The following is a 22,953-nucleotide window of genomic DNA, read 5'->3' as shown; positions in this document are numbered from 1 at the left end:
ACAACGGTCAACCGTAGCTGCCCAGTGCACTACTACAGTTAACTGTACCAACAGCTGAATCATGATCAAATTCATTTATTGGATTTATATCCTGCCATTTGTTCAGAAGGTCAGGGTGCTCTCTAGAGCAGGGTTTCTCCACCTTGGCAACTTTAAGAGGTGTGGACTTCAATTCCCAGAATTCCCCAGCCAGCCATTTGAAGTCCACACCTCTTAAAGTTGCCAAGGTGGAGAAACCCTGCTCTAGAGCACTCTCTCCTGTTTTGCCTCACCATAACCCTACAGTGCAGGCTGGGCTGAGGGAGAGCAACTCTCCCAAAATCCCCCAGGTAGTGTCTCTAACTGAGGGGGGGACTAGGACCTAGGGCTCCCTGCTTCTAGGCCAGCCCTTCTGCCAGCGCCCCACCCCGACTGCCCTCAAGGCTCCAGTTTGAAATACAACCATCCTTTCCCCCATCCGCTGAGCGCAGTCACTTTTCCTTGGGGGGGGGTCACAGCTCCAAAAGCCCCTTGCTGCTCTGAGTTAGGATCTTTGGGCATGGTGGCCAGCTCTCCAGTGTAATACAGTGGCCTCCCCTCCCCAAAACTGGCCTAACGTTTTCTCAGCAAGCTGCGCTAGGCACTCCTCTCCTTTTCCTTGCCAGCTTGTGCTAAGGTTGAACCTTTCTTGAGATTAGAAATTCAGGTTTCTGCATCCTGAAAGCTAAACCCAGGCCTGCAGTGGGCCCCAGAGGGCCAGGAACCTTCCCCAAGCAGGGCTGGCCCTTGCAGGGAGGTGCGGTAGTCCTTTCCAGTGGAAAATGGGCCATCAGGGTGATTCTCAGTCATTTGGGCTCCAGAAGGAACCTTTTCGTTTGCAGGCACCCTGGCGGAATGAGGACATCCCACCTCTCCTCTGGAAGCGGGTGAAGGAGATGCAAGCTCATTGTGGCCCCTGAGCGTGTCACTGCTGGCACATCAGTGGGGAACCCACCGTTTGGCTGCCCTTTCCTGGCATTCACGGGCTCCCTGCTTGCGCACCGAGGTCCACCCCCTTGTCATCAGCAAAACCTGGCCCTCCCAGTGCTGAGGAAAGCCACCGATGCCGCTGCAACTGGGGGGCCTCCATGGATAGGCTTCGCCCACAGGGAGTGGCTTCCGACCAGCCAAGAGATCCCATTGTCTGGCAAACGCAGCTGGATGGGCAGCTGGGGGAGTCAGGGGGGGGCTGGGCATCCTCAAACCCCTCCAGGGCTTTGGGGCTTGAATGTCGCTAGGGTGAAGCCAGGCGTCTTGCTGGCTCGTGCAAGGGTTGGTTCGGAAACCCCAGGGAAGCGGGGAGAGCCCCCTCCCCGATGCTTTAACCCTTTCACCTCTGAGTCAAAACATAATTGCCACCAATCAGGGCTTGTTTGCCCCGTCACTGAAAGAGACCAGCTGGTCCCGTGGAGGTCATTTGCATAGCAGTTGAAACCCCAGTGCACCTGCACTCTGCCGGCTCACTGGGGTGTCGCCCTGCTAATTCAGCCCCTAGGTGTGGGGCAGCCTAGGGGCAAGCACCAGAGCTTGGAAGGGATGGTGGTGGAGGAGCCTCCCCAGGCTTTGGACTCCTCCCCCCCAACCCAGTATCACAGAGGAAAAAATAGATGTGGCCATCTGGAAACTCCTAGCGGACATTACCCCCCACCCCCCATGTTAACTTTTTAACCACCCACAGCCCTGGGATCTCCCTGTGGTGTTCAGGCTGAGTACAAACCAGGCCCAACTTGCATAGTTTTTCGAGATCAGCCAACCTTGCCTAATGGGGTAACGAAACTTATTTGACAGTTCTCCCCGTCTTTACCATGCTTTGTTTCTGAGCCCACAACCACCCTGTAAGGTGGGCCATGTTGCAAAGGGCAGGGGAGGGAGAGAGATCAAACCTGAAAGGTGGGGATGTGCCTGCATTTCATACCTGCAGAAAGTTTTAAATTTGGGAGATCACAGCTGGATCCTAACTGTTGCGGTACAGCGCAGGGCTGGGGCTGGGGCACTCTCCGGATATGAAGCCAAAAAAGTGCTTTGCGTGCACCTGCTGTACCTGTTGGTGTGTTTTAAAGCTGTCTTTTGAGGGGGAGTCTCAACGGTACCTGCGCAATTTCAGGCCAATGAGTTAAGGAGTCTCCAGAACACCTAGCTGTGTCCTGCGGCAAATCCTTAAATGAAGAGTGTGTGTTCCTGCATGTGTGAGCCCAGGAAAAGATGCAGACTCCTTAAGGAGGTGCCAACGGGCATGGTGCAAGTGCCAAGCTTGCTCTGGAGCCCCATTTTGGCTTGCTTTCTATAAAGTGCTGTAGGTTCCCAGGGGACACCCAGGTGCAAAGGTGCCCTTAGCCGTGGAAGTGCCCTGGGTGATTTGGAGCCAGTCACGGTCTCAAACCAAGCAACCTCACCAGTTGGCTGTTGTGCAGAACACTGGAAGTGGGAGCAGGGTGCAAATACTTGCGTTCTTGAAAGAAAGGCAGGCTAGAAATCTAATCCAGATGGGTTAGAAGAGCCAGAAGAAGGGAGCAGGGAGAATCTTGGACTCCTAGCTGCTCACTCGGGGTGATGTTTGCACATTAATATCTGTAGTCCTGAAACTGTCTTGTCTTTTGCTGTTCCTAGAAATTCATTTTCACTTTGACTTTGCCCAGCAGGCTTGGCCTGATGCTGGTTTGGCTCCTGGGGGCACCCTGGTTGCCAGCGCTGTCCACAGGCGGAGTTACCAGTTCCATCCCTGGTTGCAAACAGAAGCCCAACATATGCAGCCAGGAGCCTGTTCCTCATACCTTTCCCTTCGTGGACTTTAGAGGCATTTGATTCTTTAAATTTAAAAGGAGTGCCGTGGAGAGGCTCTGGTGCATCAAGTGTTCTTCAGCCAAGTCAGCCAGGGGGACAGTGGTGGGAGGGCCTGCTGTGCCCGACAGTTTTTGGGAAAAGTTGATCCAGTTTCTGTCCAGTGATAGACCTTTGCTCCGGAGCAGTCTTTCCAGGATAGGTGAGCTTTTGGAAGGGTCTCTCATGTTTAGTTTGATGTGCTTCGGCGTGCTTCTGTAGCCATGAGTTGTGATTGCAAGTCAAGGCCATCCAGTTCCTTGAAAGAAGGCAGGGAAACGCTTTCAATAGAAGCGCACAGAGAACAGTATAACGGACCGTTTGCGTTTACGAGGGTCAGCCCAAAACGTAGGCTTCCCAGCTGGTGGGGAGAGGTTGCTAGAGCTAGAGGCAGAGTCTCTGCAGATTGTTACACGAGCACAGCAGCTGCCAGGGGCCTGTGCGCTCTCACGATTGCTTTGGGGTTGCCCGTCAGTGGCTCGGCCTCCAAGTCGGGAGCCGGAGGAAACTGGGCAGTGGCTCCTTCCCGCAAGGAGCCTGAGCGGGAAGCAGGAGGTCAGAGGGCCGATGGGCCAAGGGGTGGCGGCAGGGTGGCCTGTTTTCTCGGGAGAGAATGTTCCAAGTGCCGTTTGCTTTTGGCCCGCAGCCTGTGCTCAAGCCTCCTTCTTCCTGTCCGTGGCTGGCGTTCCCTCCTCTGCAGGAGGGGCCTCGTTCTTGCGCTCCACGCTTGCTTGAAGCACTCCTCCTTGCAATACCAGGCGCCTGCACCCATTCCACACCCTTCACACCCTTCATTGCAACAGAGGCTGTATCCGGCTCACATTCTCCTCACATCCCCAGTCGTCTCACAGCTGCCCTCCGGTTGACAAGGTGGTTCCAAAGAGTGCTTGAAAATGCAAAGACAAGACACTCTTGCTGTGTCCCCAAAGATGTTCATGATACTGGGACAAGTTAGAAAAAGAGGTGAACTATGGCAGTGTTTCTCTCCTGGACTTCAACTCCCAGAATTCTCCCAGAATGCTGGCCAGGGAATTCTGGGAGTTCAAGTCCACCCATCTTAAAGTTGCCAAGGTTGAGAAACATTGAGCTACAGTATGGGAATCTGGTGAATCCAGGAAGCAACATGTTCCAGAAAGATGTGGCTATTTTCCTCTGGAGGCAAAATAGATTGGGGTAAGGCCATTGCTTTGCCCTGTGATATTTTGATTTATTGTGCTGCTTCTGTCACTTCTGTGGGGAGCTGGAGGTGGCATCTGCTCTTCCTCAGAAATCCAGCCCAGAGTTCTTCTGCAAGGAGGCAGCCTGCAGCGGACAAGCTGAACTCGGAGAGGCTGGTGACTGAAATACTTGTTAGAACAAGCAGGTTCAAAGTCCAAAGGCCAACAGCACGGGGCCATTCACATAGTCCAGTTAAAGACGTGTCCCCAGTCACAGCAAAGAAGTAAAATTCTCACTAACCTAAACAGCTGTCCCTTAAAAAGGTGAGTCCCTAAGCTAAACAGGTAGGAGGCAATCCTAGGTTTAATCCTTAATGAGTAACAGGGATTTCAGGCCTGTTTAAGCTGTGGAAGTTGTGGCACCATAGGGTGATCAGAATCAATTTTGTATCTAAAGGGAAATTTGCCAAGGAAACCCAACTCACTCACATGCGTGACCTGTAAACATTTATGGGGAGATTTCCCCTCTCTTAATACTTAATAGTACCTGCAGAATCTTTCTGTGAAGCTGAATATAGGAAATCCAGGACAGGCAGAAGGGAGCACATAGTTAAATTGTGAAATTGGCTGCCAGTGACGGAGCGATGACTGCCAATTTATGCAGCTCTGAGAAGGGGTTGAACAAATTAATATCAGGCCATCGGGGCCTGCTGGTGAAGATGGCTATGCAGAATGATTGGCACTCGAAGTGGTAAACACCAGTCCCGATGCAGGCGGGGGACTTGAATACGTTGCTTAGAGGCTTCCTGTAGACATCCCACTGGCCACGATAGAAACAGGATGCTGACCCTTTGATCTTCTCCAGCAAGGCCTCTTCTGTGCTGTCATGAGATGACCACACAGTCATATGAAGCCACTTGAATTGCAGCTGATTGCAGAATGTCCTAACCCTTCTCAGTGGGCGTGCAAATAAGCATGTGGGTTAGTCACCCTGTGTACCAAGACAGGCTGTTGCTACCTCAAAGGGTTGGTTGAGTAACTCAGGAATTCCAAACATTTCCTCTCAGAACGTAGACACGTCCAGGCACGTCTCGGGTCCAAATGCTTGGCCACAGTTCGCGCACGGTTCACTTGGCACTCCAGAACAGTGCTGTTAGAGAAGCTGCCTGTCCTCCTTGCCCCAGGCTTCATATTTCCAGGGGTCAGGATATGTTTAAATGTTTGTGTGGTTTAAGAGGAGCAGCATAAGAATGTTTCCGATCAGACCAAAGTCCCACTTAGCTCGGATTTGGCTTCCCAAAAGGACTCTCCAAGAGTGACTTTCTCCCACCTTCCTCGGCTGTGGTGGGGTGAGAGCAGATGTGCACTTTTGGCCTTTTGAAATAAACAGCTGCCGTGGGCATTTGGGTCCTCCTTGTTTCTTTTATTAAGCCTTTTAACAGACATTAGCAGCCAGTGTGCTTGGGCATCCTTGAATAGGAAGATAAGAGTGTCCAGAGCTGAGTGCTCCCCAGCCAATCACTGCAGATCAACCTACACGCTCGAAACGTGCCTTCTCTAGAAGAAAAACAGTTGGCTGCAGAGAGCATCTCCATTCCCCTCAGCGGTGTCTTTAAGTACCTGGTCTCCCCGGCGTTGCAGCAAGCGAGAGCTCCTGGCAGAGGAGGAGAGCGTGGAGTGCTTTCTCCTTTGCCAGGCTGCCCAGTGCCCACCTGATTTTCGCTAGCCCGCTTCTCTGGGTTTGGGTGGCTGGTTAGCCTGCGCTGGAAGCGGCCCTGGTTGAGACTGGCGCTGTCTGCTTGGCTCTAGTTCTGCTCCTCTATAAAAGTGTGCTTGGACGCAAGTGACCCCGCGCCAACCTTGCACTGTAACTGCAGGTGACTTGTGTGTGCCCATAAGCTGCTCTGCCTTGGTTTGGGATCGAGGCCTCTTTCTCTTTTGGCAGGAGGGCGCTGTGGCAGGATTGCTAGAGAGAACATTTTTGATGGGCCAGGTGCTTTCGAAGAGGTCCACGGCACATTCCTTAGCGTGAGGCTTTGCACCCTCGGCATCGCCCAATGCAGTGTCGACAGACGAGGCAAGAGAAAGGTGCTTAAGAAACGGGTCTCTTCTTCCCCAGTCCCACAGAAAGGAGCACCGGACATGCTCGGTTCTGCCCCAGGGCAGAGAACTAGCCATGGCCGCTTTCCACACACATCCCCGTTTTGCAGCTGGAGCAGGCCTGACTCTGGCGCAGTCCCTCCCAACAGCTTGCAGCCCCTGATAGCTCTGCGCTCTTGGCAGGAGAGGTTTATCTCCAGCTGACGAGCAGGGCTTTCTTAGAATTTGATTTCCACGAGCCGGAGACCACGTGGAACAAAGAGTCGGAAACCCATCCCGCCGCCTAGTTCAGAGCTTGTCTTTGTGCCTCTAAGTTGGTGCATCTGACCGCCCCCACCCCTCCATGTGCACACACAGGCGCGCAGCCACTTTGCTCAAGCAGCCACAAGTTTCTGACCTTTCTTTAGCGCCTGCACAGAGAGAGACACTGGATAGGACCATCAAAACCACTCAAAGCAACCGACTTTTCTTTACCGTAGTCTATAGCCTTCTGCAACTTGAGGCGTGCTTGAGGTATTGTATTCCTACCCCCATCATCCCCAGCAATGGGAAATTGCAGGCCTACAGGACTGTAGACCCACACCCCTAGTCTTCTTTCAGCTAAACTCCTGAACCTCCTTGTCCTCCACAATGCCTCACAGCACTTTCCAGCTTTTTAGCAGAGAAACCTTTACATCTCCCCACCTGGCCCGTGGATTCAGACAGCCTTTAAGCCAGGGTTCCTAAACCTTGGCAACTTTAAGACAGGTGGACAACTTCCAGAATTCCCCAGCCAGCCAGCTGGGGAATTCTGGGAGTTGAAGTCCACGTATCTTCAAGTTGCCAAGGTTGAGGAACCCGCTTTAAGCGACTGGTCTGAGGGGACTTTATGTTTTCCACACAAGAGCTTTCAGTTATGAGACCCTGCCTGACAAGAGTTTCAGATCGCTGGGCTGTCATGTCACAGGGTGCAAGTCACGGTGGTTTGAATCCGCCCTAGTCTGCCTTCATCTTCCATTCATCTCTTTTCTGGGAGGAGAGCCGTGTTAGTCTCTAATAGCCCCAAATCCGGAGGAATCTGTCGCACCTTTTCTGACTAACAGATGTTATTAAAAGGCAGAAGCTTTTGTGAGCGACACCTGGACAACTCAGTGTCCGTCCCTGCCCGCCAGCTACGACTCCCGTGGCCGTCCGATGGGATACCCTTGCGAGCGATTACACTGCTGGCTTGATCTTTAAATGCGCCAAGATGGTCTCTGGTGCCTCTTGCGTGCAGCAGATTTCCCGGGGAAAGGAAGCGAGGCTGGTGGAGAGCTGCATAAAATGTTTGCCTGCCGGTGAGGCTCCCCTTGGAGGAGCAGGACCAGGAGAGCCGAAGGGCTTCCTTCCTCCTCTGGCAGCCTGGAGGTGGTTGTGATCGTGTCCCCCGGCCCATGCTAGGAGGGCACATGATGTTCCCAGGGGGGCATCAGAGGAAGCAGCCCCGGGTGACGCCTCTGTGGCAGGTGCGGTGGGCCCTGGGCACAAGAGGGTTGCTCTCTCGGATCCGGAGCCTCTCCCTCCCCGCCCCGCCCCTCGGCTATTGTCTCTTGGTCTTGCGGAGGACAAAGGATGGGAGCTTCCCTTCAGGAAGCAGGGAGGGGGCAGTTGCGGGCAGGGAGGCAGGAGGGAAACAGTTGTCCTTAAGAAATCTGTTTTGCACAATCAAGGGCCTGGATCTCTCCTAGAAGGAGAGCCTTTGGCAGGGGAGGAGCCGCGCTCTTGCCAGTATTTCCAGATTGCCCAATAATGGGATCTTTCTCCTTCTTTTCCTTGCTGACAGGACTACATGCTCTGAAGGGCAGAAACTTACCCCAGCTCCCCGTTTCTAGAGGGGGCCCGTTGGCGAGGTTGCGCTCTGCGTACTCAGAGCTGGGGAGGCACATGGAATGGACCACCAGGCCCCATTCGGTTGGCTGTGTTTGCTTGTGTTGGCCAGCCAGTGCAGGGCGCCCTCCTCAGAAGCCACTCCATCCCAAAGCCATCTCCAGGCAGAGGGTTTAGGTCTGGCTAGCAAGGAAGCCCGTGTGGGGGGTTGTACAACATGCTCAACTGAGGTAGCATGAACCTTGGTTTTGTGGTTCACACTACCTTTAGTCTTTAGTGCAAACCCAGCTTGTTTTATGAGTCAGTGGTTTGCTGTATCATGCAGTTCCAGAACACTGGATTAAATCGGTTACCAAGTTGTTGTGCAGAGGTAGCCTCTGGCTTGCTAAGAGGTGAGCATTAATCCCCCCCCCCAGGTATTGGCATGGTTGGGAGAATCCCGATTCTTCCCCCTTTACGTGTGACTCAGCAGTCTGGAGGCAGCTACGAAGAAGCTGGTCCAGATACTTTTCCACCATAAAGAGCCACATAGGAGACTGACGGGCTGAGAAGGCTCAGGGCGTGAGTCACTTTGCCTCCTCGAGTCCTGTCAATCCTTGCACAAGGGAAGCCAACCTTGCGAGGGATGGGCCTTCATCACATTCGATACTCAGGGTCTGGATCCAGACACCCATGCTTCTAAATTATTTGCCTTTTCGGAGGGAAGAGAAGATGCAGCATCAATGGATCCCTTGCATAAAGAAGTGCAGATTGCTTTGGTCATTCTGGCTCATACCCATCTTTAACAAAGCAGCTTTCAAAAAGAAGGGCCGGACATCTGGAGAGCACCAGGTTGGGGAAGGCTGCATTGCATCATAATTGTTTTGCTCCAATCTCTTTCGCTCTGCTAACATTACGAACAGAACAGCTTTTCTGCTTTCTTCATAATGCCCGTGGTCTCCGAATGGCTCTCCAGACCAAGGTAATTGAGATGCAGTCTTTGAAGCCATTTGTTGGTCACATTCCCGTTTTATCCACGAAATCTGGAAGGGTCCTCGATATTTCCCCCTCCACCCATAATGACAATTTCTCCAGATTTTGTTGGCGTCTTTCTTAGCACACTGTCTGTAGAATAGTCCTAATCAAATGGAAGGACCTTGCAGTTCTGTAATTATTCTTCACTAAATTGAATCAACCATCCTTCCTTCTGTCCTTCAATACATTTTAACTAAGGGGCTGCAGACTAGCAGCGTTTTCCTGGCTGTACCTGGTGCAGTTATGTAGGTCATGTTAATCAAGTTTCTTAGCTGTCTTATTCCCTTACCTATAATGAGCCTCTGGTTGGAATGAGAAGAATACATTGGTAGAAGAAAGGTAGCATCATACTTAGTAGAGTATTAAGCACCATTGTTTTGTAAGATTGTGTATACAGTATCAGCTGCTTCCAGATTTCAATAAGGTGGTTTCTTCCTTAATTAAGAAATTGCCTTCACCCTTTGAAGAACACAGTTCTTTTCCCTTTAGAAGAGCTACAATTTTGACTCCCCTGATGATGTCAGTCACTTCCCTTCTCGTTCATGCCATTCTTCACGATGAGCTCGAAAACCTTCTCGAACACAGTGATGAAGAGTTGGCCCCCTTTTCGTGGGTTTCGCGTCTTTCCGTACATGTTTGGTAAGCGCGTCTGTGGCAGTTACATCAGTTCCTTGGCATCCAGTCGGTGTTTCCTAAGAAAGGCAATTTATGACTTGCGGAAGTGAGATGTATTATTCCTCTATACAAAGTAAGCCCTTGTGTATGACAGTGGAGGTAGTTGGTGACGCAATGAATGTGATTGTTTCTGGGTTGCCTATTGCTTGTCATCGGCGTGGCCAGGCTTCAAGGCTCCAGTATTGTTTTCCTCAAACCATCTTTTTAATCATAGCCCACATAAATAAGACATTGGCCCTGAAGGGTTGCCTGCTCTACACCTTCAGGGTAGAAGAGGCCCTAAGGCGGTGTTTCTCAACCTTGGCAACTTGAAGATGCGTGGACTTCAACTCCCAGAATTCCCCAGCCAGCTGTGCTGGCTGGGGGATTCTGGGAGTTGAAGTCCACACATCTTCAAGTTGCCAAGGTTGAGAAACACCGCCCTAGGGTATTCTTTCAGAAGTATCCCTCTCAGTTCAGTGGGGGTGCCCCAGTTCTGGTAGCTCTCCATTAAAGAGCACCACAAAGGTGAAGCTGGCACTTCCTTGCTCGTGCACCTCCCAGACTCCCCCAGCCCCGTTTTTCATCCACAGGTTCTACTTGCAGACATTCGCAGCCGGTAACTTGTAACCATGCTTCTCCTTGCGAACATGGTGGAGCTGCTTCCAGGGGGAGGCCACTTTGGAGGTCCTCCTGACATGGGCCTGTGGATGTAGCACCCCAGAATTTGAGCATCATGTTCAGTTGCCCCAAGAGATTCAAGGCTGGGTCTCAGAATGTCCACACATAAGAAGGGCAGCGGCTCCTTGATGGAAACGTTGCTTTCTCAGTTTCCATTAACTTCATTAAATTTCCTTGCAGGCAAAATTCTGCATTTTAGATACGCTTCCTGTCTGAAATAATAGTTGTTGTAACAAAAAAAGAACAACGAAAGGGTGGAGACCAGACAAGGACTTCGTTCTCTCTGGCCATGGTTGGTAGCACTGCAGGGGGGCCATCCTCTCTGCTCTCTTGGACCTGCAAACTTCAAAGCTGTTTTGAAGGATTTCAGCAGATCCTCACAAGGCAACATGTGTGTTAGGGCAACCCAGGGACCGGCATTGGTTTTGAGGTCTCGGTTTAATAGATGCCTGTGCGTCTCAGGGTCAGTGCTCCCTCAAAAAGCACAGCCCTTCTCTCCACCTTGGCATTGCTGTGCCATTACCCCACTTTACCAGCCCTGCTGGCAGAGGGAAAACCCATGCGATGGATGAATGGGAGGGATCGCGAGAGCTGCTTTTAGAAGCACCCCCGTTTCTGTCTGCAAGGTTTCGTGCTCAGTTTCTCTTTGAAATCTGGGGAGTTTCTGTCCAAAGGGTTCGTCATCTCCAACATCTGCCTTTCCGAGCACAGCATCTCTCTCCCTGCTTCGTTGAAAGGTCCGCCTCCCCCCCCCCACTTGGTAGGCGGGCGGTCCTGCATGCTGGGTGGCCTACAGACACCGGGTGGTGCCTTCTGCCCCTCCTGTTGTTGGCTGAAATCCGGCCTGGGGAGGGAGGGAAGGAGGGAGGGAACTAGGAGCCACATGGATGTTCCTCACTATCTCGTACCTCCAGTGGCTGGAACGACACCTCCCTGCGATACCCTCCCCCACCTCGATTGCAGCTGGGCCCTGCCAGGAAAAGCACCTAAGCTTTGCCTTGGACTGCCAGCTTTTCAGTTGGTTCCTCCAGAGAACTGGGGTCCTGGAGGACCAAGGCTGGTAGAGGGGGGACATCCTGGGATGTCACCCTTCCACAGGCAGGTAAAGAGGGGCAACAGGGAAGAACTTCTCCGGCTCCTGCTGCTGACTGGCGCTCTGTTGCTGGAGATGGAGAAAGAGCTCCTGGAAGGGACGATCAGCCCAGCCTGTGATTTCTGCCCATGAGGAACCAGGTCCCTCCCTCCCTCCCTTTCCATGCCCCTTCCCCATCTTCTGAATGCCTTCTTGTTTTCGATTGGGGCCCTGGACCAGAACCTGCTTTTCAACTCAGCTGGCTCACCTTGGCAGGCAGCTGGATGAAAATGTAGGTCCTGCAGAAATATTTCTCCAAAACTTTTATACTCAGCATCATCCCAGTTTGCTCAAAACTGGACTCCTGCCGATTCACTGCCAGTGGCTTCCCTGTGTTGTTGTCCTCTTCCACGGCCTGAAAGTACAAGCCAGCCATTCTTAGAAGCAGACCCCCATCCCTGCAGGTGTCCTACTCAGTGGCAGGCGATGCGCTCCCCACAAATTAGAAGGAAAGTGGGCATGGAAGCAGCTCAGTGGGACAGGGATAGCTTTGTGGGACAGAGTCCTACTCCTGCCTTTGAGTCCCTGAAGGGCCCTGGGCCCCAAACGCACCACTCTTCCTTGTCTTCTCACCTGCTGGAGACAAAACAATGGGCCAGTTCCTTCCATCCAGCCCCCCTTGTGAACTTTCACAGAGCACAGCGGGTAAAAGGCGCCCCTGAGCTGAGGGACCGGCAAGTCCTCCCATTACTTTCCACAGACCAGGAATGGCAGAGCTCGCCTTGCTGGGTGGCTCTCGTGAAGAACCTCACCAAGGCCGTCGGGGCCTTGGCAGTCGAGGAGCGCCGAGCGCAGAGGACAGGAGAGGGAAGCGCCAAGGCAGCCAAGTGCCGCTCTGACAACCAGAGGCAGATGGTCAGAGCGGCACGGGGCCCGTGGTCATTCCTGTTGGAGCCAGATCCCTGCATGGCGACCCTCGGAAAACCGGGGCTGCGCTTGATGAGGACGGCTGAGGAGCAGCTCCATGGAAGGAGGGGCAACCCAGTGGTTCTGGGGAGGGTAGACGAATGGGCCCGAGCGTCCCGGGTCTTGGGACATGGGCTCATCCGGAGGAAATGACTGGCAGGAGGGCTGCCAACAAAGGAAGAATCCGCTCCACCCAATTTGGGCTGGGCGCTGGGAAGGAAAAGGAACATTTCCACTTCCTGCACAGCATTCCTCATTTTTTAATTTTTCTGGCAGGGACGGGTGGCCTGCAGCCTAGAGCCCGGGCTGGGAGTTGTAGCCCGACACAGCTGGGGGGCCTGGGTCTCCCCTCCTCCTGAGGTTGCATGGGTAAACTGACAAGCCGCCCACGCCTTTGCCTTTCCTTCCCGGGAAGGCCCCAACCTGGCCGGGTGGGACTCCACCCCACAGCAGAGGAAGCAGCTGGCTCTCTTCTCAGCCCAGAAAGGCACCAGGCCCTTGCGGGAGTCCAGGGACCGTGGCAGCAGGACCAGGGAATTTGCTGCTGCCGGGCAGCCTCCCTTTCCCCATCCCCCGCCCCTTGCTGCAGGCCTCCTTTCTTTGCGCTGCCAACCTGGACGGTGGCCAAGGCCTGGAGCAGGCAGGAAGGGGGGAGGGGCCGTGATGGTGGGAGGGCAGGTGTGTTCTGCAGCTGGAGCAGAAGCCCCGGGCACAGATCCTTGGGCAAGGAAGCCGTCAGGAAGGAGGCCTTGCCAGCCTCCCTGAGAAGAGCCCCCGCTTGGCTCCTGATGCCACTGGTGGTCTTGCCGTGCTCTTTGGTGACCCTGCAGGAAGCCAGCCAGCCCGCCCAGCCGAGGGTTGGCACTGCAAGCTCCAAGGTAGACTTGGGGGGCAGTCAGGAGAAGACCCTTGGCAGTGGTCCCAGTTAGCTCAAGAGACGTTAGGCTCCCTTCGTTAAATGTGTCCAAATAGAGCACAGACTCCTCTAAGTTTGGGATGCTTTATTTGGGCTCTTCCGCCTAATAGGGAGTTGAACTCATGGCCTCCATGCCCACCCACATCCCGGGCCTCCAGAGCCCATAGTTTGTGTCTGTGGTTGCCAAGCCCTGCTGCCAGCTCCCTTCATTGCTCAGGTTTGGGTCCCTGCCTTGAAACCATCTCTCTGAGGCTGGATTGGAAGCCAGGCTCAAGTTGAGCTTGTCCTGCTGATCCCCGCTTGCAGGACCACCCCCCCCCCATTGTGGACAGCAGGGCTGCTAAGGGACGGGCTGGGTGGCGTTACCCAACGTGCAGCCGATGAGCCAGCAGGGGAGGGGGAGGGATTCCGTGGCCCTAAAACATCACAAGGGAATCATGAGCCGGGGCGGGGGCGGAGGGGGGTCTTTTCGCAGGCTGTGTGTGTGGTGTGCATGTGACACAGAGATGGGAGGACAGGACAGAGACTTGGCTATTGGTTGCGGCCCGAGAAGCAATATATCAGCAGTTGATGAGGCAATGGCTTGTTTTCTTAGGGTTGCCCCATCATGGTGTTTGGATACTAAGCAAGAGCTCATCTCCTTCCTTGAAAAATGGGGTGGCCACGTTGATCTGGATTTCCCAAATGCTGTTAGACTTGGAAGAGGAAGCTTTAAAAAGGTGGCATTGAGAGCTGTTGGAGAAATTGGGGGTCCCTGCAGCAAATGCCATTGCACTCGCCATGTGTCGGTCCCTGTTTCTAAAGATGGCCCTCAAGGGGGTGGCCCCCGACTCAGAGGTGTCATTCTGCATGCTGGCTGGTTCTCCATGCCTCCTCCATTTGGCCCTTCTGTTCTGGGCCCGAATCTTGGGGTCACAGGATGTTTGTCCTTGGGCACGCTTGGCAACTGGGCTGGGTGCTTTCAGAATGAAGTTCTCCTTTCTCGCCCGGCAGCCTTGTGGTGAGGCTCGTGTTTGCCTCCTGCCTTTGCCACGCGCCTTTTCCTCCCTCTGCCCCCCTTCGTCATAAATCTTGTGCTCCGAGTGTTGCAGCCCTGCTTGCTAGGTCACCCAGCATGGGCACAGGCCTGGACCTCTTCTCTGCCGCTCTCTCTGTGTCCACAGAAGTTCTGAAAGCGATGCCAGTTTTGGAAAGCATGGCGTTTGCATTCTTTCACACGCACCATTGACACTGCACGGCACTTGTGGTGAAGTGCCGGGTGGGACTCCCAGAGTGGCTGAGTCTTCACCGATCTTCCCAGCATCCAAGGGGCAAACGTTGTTAGGATGTTCACAGTCAGACTTCTGTGGGGAAGAGGAACATTATGCCCGAGAAGAACGTTGAGGCAGAACCTTGTACCCAGGGAGGATTGTGAAGTGTTTGGGAAGAATGGCATTCAGAGTGGGGGAATCCGGGCTAGGGGAGGAAAATAAGGAGACAGGGCTGTGAAATTGGACCCTGGGGTGGGATATTGGAAGGCTTGGGGGAAAAGACAGGAAAATCTGGAATGGCTTGGCACACTGACCCAACAGCGCTTAGGAAGAAGCTCCAGAAGGGACGGAATGGGGACCAAATATCCCCTTACCTTGAACTAGAGCTGAAGGAAATCTCGCCCACCCCTTCTCAGATGATGACTTGGAAGGATATTTCCGCAAGGTCTGAGTGGAGGGAATGGAGAAGATGCCAAAAATTTGGTGGGAGGTGGTGGCCATTTGGTGGTGGTATACTTCTTTGGCAGCCTCGATGCTTCAGAAAAACGGCCGTTCTCTCCCGGCAACGTCTGGCGTGATTTTAAAAAGAAAATGGAAGGCCTTTTCTGTCACTGCCAAATGGTAAACACGGAGGCTCTGCAAATTTATTCATTTTATTACATGTTCGTGTCATCCAATAACCAGAGGTCTCTGGGTAACGTTTAGATAAATTAAAAACATAAAATACAAGACAGCAAATGGTAAGAAAAACAGCAGCAGGAGTAAAAGCGATGCTGGCGTTCCTGAGCAAAATCCGCCAGAAAATCAGCCGGTGGGCTTCTCGGGAACCTCAGGAGGGTTCTCTGGCTGCTTGGAACGGCCTGCAGGGAAGTCGCCAGGGGAGCCTGCCTGGGGAGGGCCTGCCGAGAGGGAGCGCGGCCCCGAAAAGCCCCTCTTCTCTTGAGCCCGTTCACTCAGCAAAAATAAGGTAAAAGGGGGGGGGGAAGCTCACGAGCTCTAGGCTCTCCTCATTTTCCGGGAGAGCCTTGGATGAGCCCACCCAGTCCCTTCTATCGGGGCATTGATGCAGAGGGTGAACCAGACAGCACCTCTGGGGTTCTTTTCTGCGCTGGCATCGTGGCGAAAGGCCTGAGCTCTAGGGCAGAGGTGTCCTCCCCCGACAAAGAAAAACATTCCTTTCAGCATGAACTCACCGGGTATCTTTAGATCTGCTGTTTTTCCAGCCCTCACACTTCCCTTCCTAGGGAGGATCCTGGAATGCAAAGTGCATGGGGCCATTTAACTGTTGGGAAAGTGGCATCGAGGCAGTAAATTGTCGGCGTTTCCGTGAGTGGCAAAACAGCCGAAAGCGATTCCTCCCCCCCAGGGCCTTTCCTTCCTTCCGCTCGATGTGGGCAGGAAGCTGCCTGCGCTCAGGACTGGCTGTGGGGGGACCATGAATGACAGCCCTGAAGTGCCCCAGGCCTGTCTCCTGAACACCGTGTTCTGGGCACTGGGTTGGCCTCGAGGGCATCCTCTGCCCTTCAGAACACCCAAGAGGTTCTCTCAAGGCTGCTTTCACCTCTGATCATCGCGTGGAGGGAAACCAATGGAGTATGTTAAGAAGCCCATGTCCACCATCCAGGTTTGAACAGTCCAGTCCCCGAACCTCATGTGATATCTCAGAGGATCTGAGAGCACAGAGGGAGAAGTCCTCAGCCCCCTGCCCAGCGCTGAGTAGGGCTCTGAAGGTGCCCGCGTGGGACGCTTCAACGTCTCATTCCTGCACCATTAGCACATGGGAGGAGCTGTGTGCAGAGGGGGTGCTTGACACTCTCTGCTTCTGACAGCTGCACCCCAGCAAAGAGAGCCCCCCTCCCCAAAGAGTCTTGATCGAGGCCTCTTGCAGAAACTCAAGCGAGAGGGGTCCTCCGTGTGCCCTCCTGTTCGCCTCCCACCGTGATCCGAATCCCGTCTCGCCTCACCCTCCTTTTTCTTCTTCCTTCCAGGAGCGCTTTGTGGACCTCTACGGGAATGACGCGGCCGCCAAGAGCCGGAAAGGCCAGGAGCGCTTCAACAAGTGGCTCTGGACGGGGGCGACCGTGGCCGGCGTGGTCCTCCTCGGCTCCCTGCTGAGCCGCAAATAGCTAGAGACTGCCCACCTGCCCGTCTCGACCAGCCGGCCCTGCTCCAGCACTCTGACCTCGGCCTTGTAATCATTCCAGGGGGTGGGGAGGAGGGGTCTGCAGTGCCAGTCCCCACTCCGACCCCAGGCTCACCCCCCTCCACGCAACTCACAGACCTCTTTCTGGTGCCTCCTGCCCCCTCCCCCCAAGGCCTACAGTCCCTAGTCGAGGGACCGCTTCCCAGACCCCGCGCACACACCTCGGAGGGGGCGGCCCCTGATCCTCCCGTGTCCCCAGGAGGCTCCTCTGCTCGACTTCACGGCAAGGAGTCGCTGCAGTTGCAGTGGTGGTGAAAGCCGCTCCCTGCCCTGCTCTCCCACAGGCCAAGCCCTTGGGGGGGTTGCTTTGGGGAGGGGAGGGGAGGGGCTGCCGCCCAAGGCTTTGGCAAGGGAGGAAATGCCTCGCAGGCACCCCTCGCATGGCTTCCCCCAACTCACCGTTAACCTCAGACTTTCCTTATGCATCTCCCTGTGGGGAGCACCGCAACTCGGAAACACACTGACAACTACGCAGCCCGTGGGCGTGAATCCGGTGATTGTAGGGGATAGGGGCTCCTTCCAGGGGGCAGCACTTCACTAGGAGGAGAGGAAGAGGCAGGCGCCCCGTGCCTTGCAAAGCCTGTGCCCCGACTTCCTCTGCCCCAGAGCCCACCCTACCGGGTCCTGGCCGTGGCAGGGCGATTTGCTGACGCCCGGCTTGCTGTCTGCCCACGGGGGCCGGGGCTGCCCCTTCCAGCGCTGCGTCGGCGGCCGTGGCCTTGGCTTGCTAAGGACTCTCCGTGCCAGTGTGGGGGGAGCCCCAGGATGGCCAGTGGGAAAGAGGCGCCAGCTTCCAGTTTTCTTGGGAGGCCCGAGGAGCCTGCTGAGCCTCCCTGGCTCTGCCCATCTGGCCCCCGCGTGTGTGCCTGCAGTTGTGTGTCCTTGTTGGCCAGGAATGGTGGCTGGACCAGTTGCCGTTTCCCTCAGTGGCAGCCCCGGAACGGCCACGGGCCAGTCCCCTTGAGGCAGACCCTCAAGCCCATTTGCCCTGGGGGGGGATCCTGAATTCCCTGCCCCAGCGCTGGTGTTATCTGGGATGTGGCGGTGGTTCCCCTCCCTGACAGGCTGCGGAAAAGAGCAGGCGCATGGCAGGCTGTGGGGGGGTGGGGATGGGGGTCAGCTGTGCTGTGTTATCTGGAGCAGCCTCTGGAAGGTGTTTACCGTCAGCTGCTAATTGCAGTGTTGGCCCTCTGGGGACCCTCCCTGGCATTTGCCCAAGGAACTTCCAGGAAGAGCAGACCTCGGCGGTCCCTGCAAGGGGGGAAGAGGGGCTCCCTGTGCTGGGGAGAAAGGAGTGGGGCAGGAACGGGCAGGTCTGTGGTTTCTGAGGCTCTGCGGAGGAAGCCGGGGGTCAGAAGCTACTTTCTTGGCAGTCGGGGGGAGGACTATACTTTGGGGTTTTCTTGCAAGTGTTAGATCGTGGACAGAGTTGTGGGATCTGAGGATGTGGGAGGGGGCGGCATATCAGGTCTGTTGGAGTGAAGGGATAGTAGAGGAGACGTGTGGAGAGGGAAGGTTGCCAGGGTAGGGCAGAGGAACCAGCCTCCAAGCCGTGGGCAGAGCTGGAAGCGTGAGGAAGAGGCAGCGTCTGCGTCTCCCTTGGTCTCTGCAGCAGCCAAGGGCATGGGGCATTGTTGGGGAGAGGGCAGCCAGGTCTGTGTCTAGGGGGGGCTCCAGTCCAGCTTTCCTCAGCAAGGGGCCCCATTCCACCCCCTGCAGATTCAGATGACCCCCTTCCCCGGCCCAGCCCCCCCCCCACAGAAAGACCAGGGAGTCCTTGCAGCTTGCCTGCCCCTTCCTGAAGATATACAAGATCAGCTGTATATATTGAAGAGTAGTTTTTATTCAGTTGTGAATACAATAATACTATTTTTGTTAACTGTATGTCTGTATTTATGTGTTTTGGCTGTGCTCTCCCTCTCCAGCCCTGCGCCCCCCTAATCCCCCTCTTGTGACCCAGCCCAAGCAATGGCAAAGGCAGCCTGACGGGGACCCAGCCCAGAGGGGGCCCAGCTCGCCCCCGCCAGTCCTTGGGGCCCAAGCTTGGATGTTGCGCCTTGAGTTTGCCCGCCCTCCCTTTGTGTTCAGGCTCACACAAGCCCATTATTAGAGAAGAGAAAAGAAGGTGGATTTGAAGGTGGAAGTTCGATCCTTAATAAAACTGTGGTGTTTGAGCGGTGCTTCCTGGTCTGGTTCTTGGGTCCTCTTCCTTTCTCAGGGCGAGCAGTGGGCTCTCCAAGGCCACTCCCTTGGCTCTCCGTGCAGAAGCGCTGGCTGGGCCAACTCTGGTTTCGTGGGTAATGGGGAAGGCCAGATGCAGCGGGGTTGGCAAAGGTAGAGGAACTCTGCAGGGGCCACGGGCAGTTCTCCCCAGCCCAGTGCTCCCCAGATGCTTTTAACTACAGCACCCGTCACCTCCAGCTTTGGGCCATGATAGCCAGAGAGAGTGGATGTTGTAGTCAATAGGCCTGGTGGGCGCCGGGTTGGGGGAGGCAGTTCTGTGGAATCGCCAACAGACGAGCACAAGCTGGTTACGCAAAGGGCCGTCTTGGGCTGCCTCTCCTCCCTGGAGCAGAAAAGAGATGTTTCCATCTTAAGCCCTGCGCTCAGACAGCAGGGAGCACCAGGATCTCAGCGCTCCTCTCGCCTCACGGAAGCCGAGGGCATTTGAGGCCCTCGAAGGGCTTGGAGCACCGAGTTAAGGCTCTGGAGAAGGTCTCCAGGTAGCTCTGCTAAGCTGCAGGGACATCTCATGTGGAGCTGCCGGTGAAAATTAGGGCAGAAGCATTTGGTTGCCCAAGCTCTTCTCTGCAGCTATTCCAGGAACGCGCACAGTCTGAACTCTTGCTTTATTCTGGGCAGAAAAGGCTCAAACAGCTTAAATGGGGCCAAGGAAACGTCTCGCGTCTTCTGTGGATGTGGGCAAAGGCACGTGGGTTGGATCCAGGCTGGGGAAGATGACCAAAAGGAAGGGTGGGAAGAAGGTCGTGCAGGAGGGAGGCCTGAACCTTCTTGTTTGCTCAACCTTACTTTGTCTTCTGAGTCCCCCAAGGAGTCAAGATCTTTCCCTGCCTTTCACTCTTCATAGGTGACTTTGGGGGAAGCGGGGACAGGGACCAAGGGAGGAGGGAGGCTGCATGTGCCAGCGTGGGTCAGACTTGCAGGTGCTCCATCAGGACACTGGGTTTGTAACCCAGAAAGCCACCCTGCCTCTCACCCTTGGGCACGAGGCACCCCACAGCCTTGGCCAAGTCACGCTGTTCCTGATAGTGGATCTCGAAAGGTTATTAAAAAGTTACAGCCTTGATTGGAGACCCTTGACGGGAAATGAAGCATGTGTGCATTAACAAATTGTACAGCTGGGATCCATGCAGGTGCAGAGGCCCCGTGCTTGCACGAAATGGACTGGCAAAGGACTCGGTGTCCATTCATGCCGGCTTGTCAAAAGGGACAAATAATCCCCACCTGAGCTTGCCCTCCACTGGACGACTCCAGAGATCAGGATTCTAATGGGCACCAAAGGGGGATGCGCTCCGAAGCCGGAAAGGGCCATTATTGGAGGTCTCATGTCTGTCTCGCGCTTGTGGTCAAGCTGGGCCGGGCACGCCTGGCACATCACAGGAGAGCGGCTTGACCTCTGGGCTCCCTCGCTTAAGAGTCTTCGGAGCAGCGTAAGAAAGATCCCAGCCTGGGGATGGCTGCTGGGTGACGGGAATTGCTCTGGCTGGGGGGCCAGAGGCGGCATCACTCTGGAGGAGGTTATGGGGGGGGGCTCCATCACGTGTGCATAAAAGTGCAAATGGGCGCTCCCGCGTCCTTTCAGGTAAGTGGCGGGAGGTCTCCGATCTCTGCTCTCGCCCAAAACTGAACCGCGAGAAAGCCCGCGCGTTGCCGCAGAAGAGCGGATTTCCCGCATGCCTGTTTAAGCAAGCTTGGCAGGGAGCCTGGAACCCCGGCACATGGGGCCCGGCCCCCGTCGCGTCTGCATCCGAGAATCCCGCAACCGGCCTCGGCCCATCCCAAAGCTCCAGGGCCGGACCGGACCGCTTCGCCTTGGGCCAGGGCCGCGCGGGCCCCGTGCCAAGGACAGCGCGCGGGCGCGTCCCCGGGAGCCGAGCTTGCCCAAGGCGGGCTTCCCGACCCCGCGGGCTAGCCGCCTGCCTGGCGCTTCCCCGGGCCCCGCGGGCTCCAGGGACCGCCCGAGCCGGGAAGCGCGGAGCAGAGAGCCGCGCAGACCGCCCGCGCCCGCCTCGCTCTCCGTGCCGGCTCGCCGCCTCCGCGCGCCCCTCCCTTGGCAGAGGGGCTGTTCCTGCGCGCCGGGCAAACAGCTCCGCGGGCACCGGCCCAGGCGAGCCGAACAGCAGCCCTTTGTTCCCCCCGCGAGCCGACAGGGCCGGCCGGGGCTTGTTTACTCCCCGCAGCTCCGGGCCATCCATCAGCTGCGGGCAGAGGCCTGGCCCGGGGGCGGGGGCGGGGGGCAGCTGGGCGCAGCGCGCGCGCCCCCTGCTGGAAAGCATCTTCCGGCGCAGCGGTGCCCCGGCGCTGCCAGGGCGGTGCGCGGCGCCGGCTTCGATTGGGCCGGCCGGGGTGCTCTCCCGCTGCAGCCGCGCATTTCTCGAAAGGGGCGCGGCTCCCGCGGGGGCCGGATCGGGGTGGGCCCCCGGTCCGGCTCAGGGCCAAGCCGGGTTATGGACCCAGCCGCCGCTTGGTCGATGCAGCCCAGGGCCGCTGCTCTCCTGCTGGGCAGCGGGGCTCCCCGGTGGCTGTCGTCCTCCCACGCGAGGTGACCCTTTTTTATAGCTATACGTTTTTAATTGCTTTTTAATCAATAACAAGAAAAGAAAACCAAAACCCCAAATAAAAGGGACAAAAATGCAACAAAAAAAATTAAAAACTTAGCGTGATATATCATTATAACAGGAAATAGTTACAGATCTATGTATCTTTATCTAAGGGAAATATTATTCAGAGGCATATGTAGTTTCAATACATTAATGTAGCTATCATTGGGGAATCATTTCGGGGAAGCAGACGCCAGGCACAGCAACTTAGGGGCAGAGAAGCACCACCTGTTGGATTTCTGCCCAGGCGGTGAACCCCACCCAGGGAAATGGCCTGCCCGAAGGCTCAGTGGCCCTCCTTGGCCCTGTTGCAACACAAGGGCAGCGCCAGGCTCCCCACAGCTGCCCCCAACTATGGAGCGATGGTTGAGCCTTTATGGCTTTGCTCCAGCTGCCATGAAGCGGGCAGGGAGCTGTGCCCGGCCCTTCCGATGGCCCTCCCGTGCTCCTGAAAATGCTGCATTTCCTGGCTGCCATTCCCACCAGCGGGCATAATACCTGAAGCCCTGGAAAGATTTCATGCTCAAGTCCCCTTTTTGCAACGAACGCTGAGATAACTTTGCATATTTTTCTCCTTAACAGGATCAAAAAAATCACGGGAGAGTCCGGCAGCCCCTTTTCCAACGAACCATTTTTATTAAAAGGCAGAAGCTTTCGTGAGCTGCGGCTTATGATTTTTAATAGAATCGTGTTAGTCGGAAAAGGGGCTACCAGATTCTCCCTGATCTGCTGCTGCCGTAGCCAGTGTTTCTCATCCTCAGCAACCTTAAGATGTGTGGACTTCAACTCCCAGAATTCCCCAGCCAGGGGAATTCTGGGAGTTGAAGCCCACACATCTTAAAGTTGCCGAGGATGAGAAACACTACAATAACCAAAAGAAATTAAAGATATAAGGAAAAAGAACTATAGCTAAATCTAGGTTACACTTACAGAAATGCACAATTAGTGCCCTCTCTGTCTGTGTACGTGTGTCAGTATATCGTGGCATTTCTATGTTGGCTTGCAAGGTCTGTCTGTCTGTCTGTCTGTCTTTACTGTCTTTATTTTAGAAATGTTTAAGGCAGCCCAACTCCACAATGATTCTAGGTGGCCTGCAATCAAAACAGTCACACGATAGAGTTAAAACCACCACCACCACCAAATCCTGGAAGAAAAGCCACCATTAAAGCCAAATGCAAAGGAATTCCTGGATGAGAGATCCCAGCTTGCACAGAAGAGTGTGCATACACTCAGGTTAACACTTTTAAGTTGCACTTGTGGCACACTGGTGCAAATGTCCCTCTGTCCTTACCATTAGCAGGAAATGCTGCACGTGACACGGGTGAAACTAAGGCAACCCTTCCCAATCTTATGGTTATGCGAAAGCACATTTTTAAACGTTTTTATGTTTTTTTCAGTCGAATGGTTATGTGAAAGCAA

The 22,953-nt window shown here is 55.1% G+C and overlaps 1 protein-coding gene across 2 annotated transcripts in view; it reads left to right on the top strand.

The window, feature by feature from the left end:
• The window catches only part of BCL2L1 (BCL2 like 1), a 36,292-nt gene extending 17,420 nt beyond the window's left edge, over positions 1 to 18,872 (top strand). For both annotated transcript variants that reach the window (XM_007439311.4, XM_088153444.1), the window contains exon 3: positions 16,479 to 18,872. In XM_007439311.4, the coding sequence (XP_007439373.1) occupies positions 16,479 to 16,616 (138 nt within the window). In that variant the 3' untranslated portion in view covers positions 16,617 to 18,872. The remainder of the gene's footprint in view (positions 1 to 16,478) is intronic.
• Positions 18,873 to 22,953: the final 4,081 nt, after the last annotated feature.

This window comes from Python bivittatus, unplaced genomic scaffold (genome assembly GCF_059951505.1).
Source record: "Python bivittatus isolate LINGU-HERP-01145 unplaced genomic scaffold, Pbiv_v1 ctg000700_np1212, whole genome shotgun sequence".
NCBI classification, from domain to species: Eukaryota; Metazoa; Chordata; class Lepidosauria; order Squamata; family Pythonidae; genus Python; species Python bivittatus.
The sequence above is the reverse complement of the archived record's forward strand: the minus strand, read 5'-3'. Positions and strand labels throughout refer to the sequence as shown.